The sequence below is a fragment of the Hevea brasiliensis genome, chromosome 8, assembly GCF_030052815.1.
Source record: "Hevea brasiliensis isolate MT/VB/25A 57/8 chromosome 8, ASM3005281v1, whole genome shotgun sequence".
Lineage (NCBI taxonomy): Eukaryota > Viridiplantae > Streptophyta > Magnoliopsida > Malpighiales > Euphorbiaceae > Hevea > Hevea brasiliensis.
Window position 1 is genome coordinate 11797604 of NC_079500.1, and position 11872 is coordinate 11809475.

The 11872-nt window shown below is 26.4% G+C and overlaps 1 protein-coding gene across 1 annotated transcript; it reads left to right on the forward strand.

Annotated features, from left to right (window-relative positions):
* The first annotated feature begins 9513 nt into the window (after nt 1-9513).
* LOC110648297 (anthocyanidin 3-O-glucosyltransferase 7-like) lies at nt 9514-11408 on the forward strand. Its single transcript, XM_021802473.2, has 2 exons — nt 9514-9712; nt 9820-11408. Exon 2 carries the CDS (start codon nt 9841-9843, stop codon nt 11263-11265), a length of 1425 nt encoding a protein of 474 aa, XP_021658165.2. The 5' UTR covers nt 9514-9712; nt 9820-9840; the 3' UTR covers nt 11266-11408.
* The last annotated feature ends 464 nt before the right edge of the window (nt 11409-11872 follow it).

The window sequence follows — 11872 nt, forward strand, 5'->3', positions numbered from 1 at the left end:
ATTATTATTATTATTATTATTATTATTATTAAAGCTATGAATTTCTAAAAATATTTAAAATCACAATTTAGACCGCATATAAAAATACACTAGTCATTTGATTTAAAATAATTTAAAGAATGTTTATTACTATTAAATCCGTTGTAAAATTTGTTGGTAATTTCAAAAAATTATTTTCAATTAAAATACATAAATTATATTTCTTTTAAATTATTTTATTATTATAAATATATTTTTATTTTATGACTAATCATTATTATAAGTATATTATAAAGAGAGGAAAAAGTGGTATTTGAAAAAGAAAAAGAAAAAATAATAGAGATGAGGAAATGAAATGAGGAAAAATTATATTAATAAAAAATTATATATATATATCAAAACATTTATTAATAATAATTTTGATTTTATTATAAGAAAAATTCACTTGACCTGTATTAACAAGTTTATAAATTAATGACTTTTACAAAAAATATTTTACCTCTCTCTTACTTTCTTTTTATCCTTCTCTCTCATATTTTTATGATAAAATTAATTGATAATTAACTATTAATAAAATTACTTTATTTTCCATAAAATTTTAATTTATTAAATTACTAATAAAATTATTTATTAACTTATATTTTTTTATTTATTATGAATAAAATTATTTGTAATGGGCTCATTATGAAAAATTCATCTTGGTGGATCCCAAAATAGCATATAGGAAAAAAATATAATATATTTTTTTATTTAATTTATATTATAAACATAATAATATTTATTTTCATCCTCTTTAATTTATTAATATTTCATTAACTTTTACATAATTCCTTTTTTTTTTTTTAAATCATCATTGTTTTATAATCATCAACAATTGAAAGAACTAGAACATGACAAGGATCGATATGGCTTTATGTGTGTAATATCTTCTACATTGCAAAAATATTCATTTTTCTTATAATTATTGCTTTAGTCATTTTCATTGCCTTACTTTAATTTTCCTTAAATAATAAGAAAAAAAAACATGTGTTTTTAAAAGTGGATGACCTTCACCATATGTCTCTTTCCTAACCAATTTTTTTTTTTTCCTCGCATTATGATGTCTAATGAATAAATATTTCATTGTCGTTTTCTTTTCTTGGATCCCAAACAATAACAAAAATTAAAACATTCTTCCTCTTGATTATACACAAAGGCATGCCACTATCTTATTTATAATATTTTTTTGCTTTAATTAATTGACTTTATGATGGGAGAAATATAATAGTAAAATTAGAAACTTTATATAAGAAATTTTAATAGAATAAATTCTATCCATACACATTGAATTCATCATGCCCCGGTATGAAGGTACACCGAATGTCATATCTTAGTCATGAATTAGGATGCATTTTCTCAATATAATATTAGAATCAACTCTTATTTTTAATGTTGCACTATAATAAATTTAAATTTTAACAATATATCTTAGATGCTATTAAAAATTTAAAATATTTTATTAATAAGAATTATTAAGATATCTATAAATCCCGTAATTTAAAATTTTTAATAATATTTTTATATTAATTTACAGCACTATGTTTTGTATATTATTTATTACGTTTTATGCTATTTTGATATTAAAATACATTATTTAATGTTATTTATTACTTTAATATAATTTATAAAATGACGTTAAAAAAGTGTTGTGAAATCGTATATTTATTGTAGTGTTGAGCTATACTTAGATATTTAGGTTTCCAAATTTTTTATAATATTAGATAACTCATAAGTGTTTAATTTTATAAATTACACGCTACAGATATTAATTTTAAATGTAAGAGAAGTATATTGCCTGACATCAATCGAATATAAAATAAAATTGCTAAATATAAAAATTTAATAATTTTATTTTTTGAAGTAACTTTTAAAATGGAATAAAACCGATTATTTTTACAACAATAAATTTAATCATGATGCCCGAAAATGTTAGATAATTTTCCATTGTCCTTATATTTCCTTCACTTTCTCGTTAATGGTTTGGAGTATTGCAAAAGGCGAATTGGAAATGTATTGCTTAATGCTTATCCAAGTCGACAATCTTCAGGGGCAATGGTGGCTGACTCGACTCGTGGCAAACTCTTCCAATTTAGTGTAAATTCTTCTGGGAATCTGTGCATTAATTCCAAGCATGAGCAATCTTCTCTCATGAGTGCACCACACGTAAAATACCACTACCAAGGGAGGCAAGAATGCAAGAAAATAGCCCAAAAGCAAACCAATTGCTTTGTCAACCTGAATTATTAGTAATAAAGTAAGTGGGAGTGAAATAATATATATAATATGATCCATTGAAACATATTGATATCGGTGGTCATTAGTGAGTTGTGAACTTGTGGCTCTTGCCTGAAAATTCACAACTATATTAATATGTTTTGGTGATGTCAATCGACATGGCATTATTAGTGGAGAATATAACTAGTGGAATGCTACTAGTGGTAGAGAGTCAAACAATCCACATCTATAATATATAAATTGGGAGAAAGCTTATAAACGAAATTGTGTTACATATTCAATAGATATAAATAAAACTTTCGTTGTGATTTTGTTTATTTATTATTTTTATTAAATATTAATTTAATATTTAATATTTTCTATAATTTTATAATAATAAAAATGAAAAAGAGAAAAAAAAAAGATTTACACAAAAATTTATAGTAATTTACCATTATGATAATGAAATTCTAAATGCAATTAGCTATTGAAAATAAAGAAGATGATTTAAAAAAAATTCATGCCCAACTTTATTTAAAATTAGTCAGGTAAACGTAGTAAAATATAGTCATGTTAATTTATTATAATAATGAATAATTAAATTTATTTAGCTATTAAAAATTAGTTATTATGTAGAAATATATATTATAAAAAAATAGTGTTTTTAAAAGAGACTAATCGATAAATTGGATTATTAATAAAATTCCCTTTTTGCTTATAATTAAAAATAGTTTGTTTATTAATTAATCGATTCATTATTATATTTATTTATTTATTTAATGTATTTAGAATTATTTTTAAATAATCTTTAAATGCTTTTAGTGGCCTGGTTATAATAATAATAATAATAATAATAATAATAATAATAATAATAATAATAATAATAATAGGGTATTAAATCCCTGTATTATATTGTCGAATATTCAATTGAGTCCTTGTAAAATTTTTAGATTGAATTAGAGTATTAAATTTCTGTTTTTAGCTCAATTAAATCCTTGTTTATCGATTTTAATTAATTTGCCATTAACTAAAGTTTGTGGAGTTCATACAAATAATAAAATAATTAATATTTTTTTTCAAAAACCAATTTTCAAAATATTTACCAATTTCAATTTTTTTAAAAGATATATTTTAAATAATTGGAAATTAAAAAAAAAATGAAAAAAAAAACTTCAATAACGAAGCATGCAAGAACAGTACCTTCATTGTGGAATAGGCATGGATCGGGGACTCACTGCAACAAGTTTTATGATAACATTACTTTTTATTGTTAATATATATATATATATATATATATATATATATATATATATATATATATATATATATATATATATATATAATTGTTATTATCAATAATTATTTTTTTATTGCATAATATTTATGATTGTAATTTTATAATAATAATAATATATAGCGATTTATATATTTTTACGGTGATAAATTTTATATTTTTAAATAATAAAAATTTTTATTGCAAAATCTAATATTTTTTTATAGATAATAATTAATTAATCAATGAAAATATATTTCCCCGCATGGAAAAGCTAGCTCTTTTATTAAATTTCCATTTAAGGAAGACGTTCATGTATTTGTGTTAATCAAGTTTATCAATTGATGTTTTCAAAACTGATATATGTGACATTAATGCCCAATATTTACGTTCAAACGCTCCATATCTATATTAGCTTCTAATAAAAATAATGAAAATTCTTACTCAAATTCAGTCTATCATGAATTTAAGATATAAACATATTGTGTCTTAAATTAATAATGAATTAAATTTAAATAAAAAAAATTCAAAAAACAAACCTAGTACAATAACAATTCAATATATTCCATGTATACAGATTTTTTTTTTTTTTTTTTTTTGTATTTTCCCATATCAATTAAAAGAAATTCATGAAATCTTACCATGGAATATCTGATTTATAATGCAAAAGGTTTAGATTAGAAGGGCTATACAACATGCATGCGTCATTTATCATCAAGAGAAAGAGGTAAGCATATGGGTTTGACAATGTGTAAATCAGTTTTATTTATTTATTTTTTATAGTATTTATGTTTCTGAACTATATTTATTTAGTTTTTTATTTATAATTTTAATGATAATTTGAAAAATTTAATACTAAAAATATATTTATTTTGAAATAGAAGTACTGTGCATAGCAGATATTAGAGGATTTATTATATATGGATTTTTAGTCTTGTTATTAACTCTTAAAAATTAATTAATTATTATATATTTTTTTTGGGACTTGATGCAAAATGCTTTGTTGTACGCAGGCAAGAATTTTCCATTCTCAGATTGCCCCGTCTATTCATACAATGCTAAGTTGTAGGGCAGCAACCAAACAGCCACTGAAACATGTTGCGGTCATGGCATTCCCATTTGGGTGCCACCCTCTGGCTCTCCTCAACCTGGTTCAGAGGCTAGCAATGGCCGCCTCAGACACCCTGTTTTCTTTTTTGAACTTACCGAGCTCCAACAATTCTCTCTTCTTGGCATCGAAGGTAAAACAGCCTTCCTAATAACATAAAACCCTACAATGTTTTTGATGGGATGCCACTGAATCACGTCGTCACAGGAGGTCCGATAAAAAGAGTGGAGCTATTCATGAAGGCAACTCCGGATAACTTCAACAAAGGATTGGAATTGGCTGTAACAGAGATGGGGGAAATTAGTTGCTTTATAACAGATGCTTTCATGGTGTTTGCAGAAGCAATTGCACAGGATTTGAGTGTTCCTTGGATCCCAGTTTGGATACCCGTCTCCCATTCCCTCTCTGCCCACATTTATTGAAACTCGATTCGTCAGTTAAGTGCAGGGTCGTCATCTACGGAAAATATCCAGGAAACTATTCCAGGGGAAGATAAAATGAGGATTCAGGATTTAACTTATGAATTGTTATTTAGTGACAAGCAAGAAAACCTCTTTTCTCGCATGCTAAGTCAAATTGGAAATGTGCCGCCACAAGCTGCTGCTCTTGATGTAATTTTTCTCAGGAACTGTACCCTACTCCCCTATCAGAAGATCTCAAATCCATGTTTCCAAGCTTGCTTAATCAAACTTTTTGCCAGTCAACTTTCCATGTTCGGATAAAGTCCAATGAAAATAAGTATTAATAACTTTCTTGAGAATTTGCAGACTTGAACTTCAAGCCCATTTCACATATTAAGGAACTTTATTCCTTAATTTGTCATAAGAAATCTATATTTTTTGCACAATCTTAAGTGTAATTTCTTTAAATTAAATTTGTTTTATCACCAAAATAAATCTATTTTATTTGTGAAGCTAACAATTAAAGTTTCAAAAAAATTTCGCAAAATATTGTGGCTTGGATGCACGCAGTACTACTTGGACAGCTGATTTGCTGAAATTGTGCCATCATCATTAATTAGTGATAATTTGAGGAGACCAAACACCTGTGTCGTCCACTTGATCATAAACATCATATGTACAAATAATTTGTAGACTAATAGTTTTGAATGTTGGATACACCGAAACAAGAATGGGAAGGGCAAGTGAAGGTGGCAAATAGGTCAGGTCATGCAGATGGACTCATAGTTATTTTAGGTAGTTGATCTTCAATTATGAATTGATTCGAAATTCGTATATGGTTGGATCTTTTTATTATTATTATTATTATGTAGGTTTTGAATAGTTTTGAATTGCCGACAATGATTGGTTTAGTTTGTAAAACTTAAGTAACGCTCCCATAAAGTTAATAGCTCGAATCTTATCAATTATTTCTTTTGATGGACGATCTGTAAATTACAATGTGATTCTTCAATAAGGTTAACGGCATACTTCAACCTTAAATCAGAAGAACGTCTCTCACTTAAATTTTTTGAATTAAAAAAAATTGAATCAAAATATTAACTTTCATTTTCAATTAACTTTGGATTAAAATTTGGATTTATTAATTAGAATCAATATTAAAACGAATTTGCTTCAAATAATTTATATGAATTGTGGGTTGATTCTCAATTTTATGAATCATGCATTAAAATTTAAATCATTTGAATTTTATTTAAATTGGAATAAAAAATAGTTACGAATTATACTGTGTCCAACAAATTTGGACCTGTCCAAATTTACCCTGAAGACAACAAGTAGAGGAGGAATTTGAATTTTGAAGACTAGCATGGATAGAGTTTCCTATGTTGGCCATAATGTGAGAAAAAAAAAAAAATAATAATAATAATAATAATAAATAGAACGACACATGAAAAAGAGACGAGAGGAAACCAAAAAGAAATATTATTTTTCATTGTTATTTTGGGAGAATTTATTATTACTATATATAATTAAAAGGCAAATACAAGAGTCTATACCTTGAATTCATACTAACAGCATGAAGAATAGCTTCGTTCAAAATCATCTACAATAAATTTAGACTTTAATAATATTTTTTAATATTATTTTATATTATAATTTTAATATAATAAATAATTAAAATAATAAATAATAAATACATTATATATAATAACGCAGTAATTAGCGTAAAAGTATTATTAAAAATATTAGATAACGAAATTTATACACATTATTAGATTCTTGCTAATAAAATTTATTAATAATATATTTTAAATTTTTAGCAACATATAAGACATGATATTAAAATTTGGATTTGTTGTATTGATTTTTAAGTAGTATATTTTTGGAACAATTATTTTTTAAAAAGTATGATATAAATGTATTTAAAATATAAATGTATTTAGCATACAAATTAACTTGTTAAAAAAATAAATTTGTTATTAAATTACAAAAGACAATAATACCCATAATATAATTAAAAGTACAATAAATTAAAAAATAAATTGATAAATTATATTACACTTAATTAGGAAAAATGCAACATATCAATTTAATAATAATAATAAATTGATAAATTATATTACACTTATTTTTTGGAAAGTTAATTTGATAATAAAAATCAAATAAGAGAAATTTTTCCACTTTTTAAAATGTTTTACTTCTTTAATCTATTTATCCTAACTAAATAAGACTGCCTAATAACTTATAAATAATATAAAATTAATAAATTTTTTAATCAAATAATTACTTATTTTTATATTCTTTGTGAATCCCACCATCATAATTTATATTAATAGTAGAATAAATGTATAAAACAAACTATATTTATTTCTCCTATTTTCATGTATAAATAGTGATCTATGTGACAATGGAGTATTATCTATTTACATGCTAGTTTTCATTCGCATCGCATCAGCATACAATTAAAAGGTTAGTGTTTTTTATTAATTTATTTTAATTTTTAAATATTTTCACTCAATTATATTTCTAAAACGCATTCACAACTTCTTAAATTTTGTATAACAAGTTAATTACCTCCTAATTAGTGATAGTTTTAGGAGGCCAAACACCAGTGTCGTCGTCCACTTGATCATACACATCATATGTACAAACATAGTGTGGCACAACAAATAATTTGTAGACTAATAGTTTTGAATGTTGGATACACCGAAACAAGAATATGAAGGTGGCAAATAGGTTAGGTCATGTAGATTGACTTATAGTTATTTTAGGTAGTTGATCTTAAATTATGAATTGATTCTAATAATTTTATAGTTAGATTTTTTATTAATATGTAGGGTCTGAATAGTTTGAATTGCCGGCGAAAATTGGTTCAATTAGTAAAATTTAATTAACGCTCTCATTAGGTTAAGAGTTTAAATTTTATGAATCGTTCTTTTTGCGGATAATTTGTAAATTCCAATGTAATTTTTTAAAAAGAATAGTGGTATGCTCTTGACCTTGGATTGGGGGAGGCTTCTCTCACTTAAACTTTTAAACACGGAAAGAAAAAAAATTAATCAAAATATTAACTTTCATTTTCATTTAACTTTCGGATCAAAATTTGGATTGATTAATGTCAACATTCAAACAAATTTCCTTTAAATGATTTATAGGAACTGTGGAGTTGATTTTCAATTTTATGAACCAGATATTAAAATGAAAAATAGTTATGAATTATATTGCAGAGAAAATGGATCGAATCTAATTTTATTCTAAAAATTAGCTCAAGAAATGGAGATTTGCTTAAGTCTCATACATAGCACAAACACCTTATCCCAATCCAATGTGAGACAATTCACTTTTCTCACTCCTAAGCATAAACATTTAGAATGTAAAATTTATAGGTAAATACATTTATAAGTAATCCAGTATTAAAGTAAGGTAGACTCTGATACTATGTAGAAAAAATAAATTGGCTACCATTAGTTACCCTTTAATACAGCCAAACGCATTCATAGCTTCTTAAACTTTGCACAAAAAGTTAATTGCCCTATGACTTCAGTTTAAATCTTCAATTTATAAATTTATACAAACTAGTAAACAAATTTGCCTAGTCAACAAATTGACAATGGGATGAGGAACTGTGTGTAAGAGGAAGAATTATTTTGTGGCTGTCAATATATTTTTATTACTGATTGTCTCAGGTGGACGCAGATTAAAGTGGAGGGGTTAAAATTTAAATAGTTTTATAATTATTATAATTAATAAATTATAAATGATACATATATTAAAAAAATAATTGATATTTTTTTATAAATATAATATATTTTATTAATTTTAAATAATAAAAATTTAACAAAAAGGGTGCTAATATAGGTTAATAAATTCACTTTATAATCTCAACCTGAAAAAAATCTGAATACAAAATAAAACATTAGAAAGCTTGAAGCTTTATTATTTTTTCATCATTTTCTACTGTCCTTTTTTAATATCTTTATTTTTAATATTTTAATTTCTAAAATATTCTAAATAAATGTTCACACTTTATTATTATTATTATTATTATTATTATTATTATTATTATTATTATTATCACTTCTATAATTTTTTTAATATAATAATATCCAAATTTCATAAATTTATCATCATCATTATTTTTTATTTTTATTATTAATATTATTATGTTTAAGTTTAATTTTAAAGAAATGCAGGGAGGGGTCAAGCCTTTAATTATAAAATAATGTTAAATATAATGTATTTAATTTAAAAAGACCCTTTACTATGTGTCCGCTGTATAAAATTTATGTGAAATTTATTATAATTAATAATTAAAATAAAATTATTATAGATATAATAATTATAGTTAAATAAAAAAATAACACCATTCTAATTAAGAAATTTTTTTTCTCCATCTAATTTATATATAAATATGTAATATTTATACATTTAATAAATAAATCACATCATATATATTCCATATAACATATTAGATATATGGTAAGGCTGGATGAGGCAAATCCTCCTATCTATACAATTATGTGACTATTTCTTTGCCGACACACACAAGATTTACTCGGCTTCTAGGTTCTTCAACTGGGGTCAGCTCCGTTTGATCAAGCTTGAAATTGTCCTTGCAAATAATAATCAATCTATTTAACACGATCCTTAGCTGGCCTGGCCACCATATATTTGAATCTTCGTTTCTTCTTTTTTCATGTAGAACAATTTCTTCTTCTCCTTCTTCTTCTTTTCTTCTTCTCCTTCTTCAATTTTACTTTCGTAATTGTTTTATTCTTATTTTATTCTTGGATCTCTTTTCTCAGATTGCTACTCAATTTGATACAATGCTAAGTTGCAAGCAACCAACCAAATGTGCACTGAAACATCATGTTGCAGCCATGGCATTCCCATTTGGCAGCCACCCTATTGCTCTCCTCAACCTAGTCAAGAAGCTAGCAATGGCCGCCCCAGACACCCAGTTTTCTTTTTTAAGCACAGAAGACTCCAACAATTTTCTCTTCTCGGCATCAAAAGCAACCGACCTTCCTAATAACATAAAACCCTGCAATGTTTCTGATGGTGTGCCAATGAATCAGGTCTTTTCAGGACCTCCAATAGAAAGAGTGGACCTATTTGTAAAGGCAACACCAGATAACTTCAGAAAAGGCTTGGAATTGGCAGCAACAGAGATGGGCCAAATTAGTTGCTTGATAACAGATGTTTTCTTGGTGTTTGCAGGAGCAATCGCGGAGGATTTAAATGTTCCTTGGATCCCACTTTGGATATGCCTTCCTCATTCCCTCTCTGCCCACATTTATTCTGACAAGATTCGTCAGATCTGTGCTAGTGGTGGCAATGGTGGAGATACTGAGTCATCATCTAAGGGAAAAATCCTGGAAACTATTCCAGGGTTAGCTAAAATCAACATTGAGGATTTGCCTGTTGAAGCATTAAATGATAAAAAAAGCCTCTTTTCTAGCATGCTAAAACAAATTGGAAATGTGCTGCCACAAGCTACTGCTCTTGTTATGAGTTTTTACAAAGAACTTTACCCCGAATCCCTGTTAGATGATCTGAAATCCAGGTGTCCAAGCTTGCTTAATGTGGGTTTTGTGACTGTTACAATTCCACCACCACCTTTGCCATTGTCAAATACAGATGCTACGGGGTGTCTGTCATGGCTGGATAGCCAAAAAACCATGTCCGTGGCTTATATTTGCTTTGGAACTGTGGTTAATTTCCCTCATAATGAGATTAAGGAATTGGCAGAGGCACTTCAAGAGAGTAGAATTCCATTTCTGTGGTCACTGAGGGAGAATTTAAGGGGGATTTTGCCAGATGGTTTTACTGAGAGAACTAGCTTGCATGGAAAGGTCGTTCCATGGGCACCTCAGGCCCAAGTATTGGCACATAAATCAATTGGTGTACATGTAACACATTGTGGAGCTAATTCTGTGTATGAGAGTATAGCAAATGGGATTCCAATGATTTGTAGGCCTGGAGTTTTTGCTGATAATTTGACAAATGCAAAAATAACAGAGGACATATGGAAGGTTGGTGTGAGAGTTGATGGTGGCGTCTTCACAAAGAACGGGGTAATCAAGTGCTTGGAGCTCATCATGGTTCATGAACAAGGGAGAAAAATAAGAAGAAACGTTCAAGACCTTCAAGAGCTTCTTTTGCAGGCTGCTGCTCCCAATGGACATGCTGCGCAAGATTTCAAAACTTTGGTGGAAATTCTTTCATCAAACCATGCACTTAATAATTAGTTGCAATTGGTATGCTTAAATAAATCACATGTAATGAGTCATGGTTCAAGACTGTATCTTTTCTTGCAGGCGCAAACAAAAAAAAAAAAAATATATATGTAATTTTAATATATTAAATAATTAATTAGGTTTCATCTTTTCCAGACCAAATTTTAAAGATTCTTTTCTTGTTTAGACCCTATATAATCTTTAAATTATCAATTATATTTCTCAAACTCTCCTCCAATCTGCTGCATCATATATATATATATATATATATATATATATATATATATATATATATATGTATATGAAGCAAAAACCCACTATTAATTTTGGGTTCTTGGAGTTGGCTGCATTTTGTGAAGAAGATTCATTAACAGGTTCATTATTTATATTTATTGAAAAATGGAAGTCCTCTATGATCTGCTCGCGAGTAATCAATTTTCTCTATGCTCACCAAGCCGGCAGGTTTTTAATTTCTAGTTAATTACGGAAAATTCTTGCTTAAATTATATCTATGATAGAGCTAAGTGAAACTTATATATTTAATAAATAGATCACATCAGTCATATAATGTAAACTTATATCTTAAGTTCAAGATAAATTGAGCCTAGATAAGAAAATT

Excerpts from the sequence above, each read along its gene's own strand:
- LOC110648297 (XM_021802473.2), top strand. The coding sequence starts at position 9,841 with ATGCTAAGTTGCAAGCAACCAACCAAATGTGCACTGAAACATCATGTT.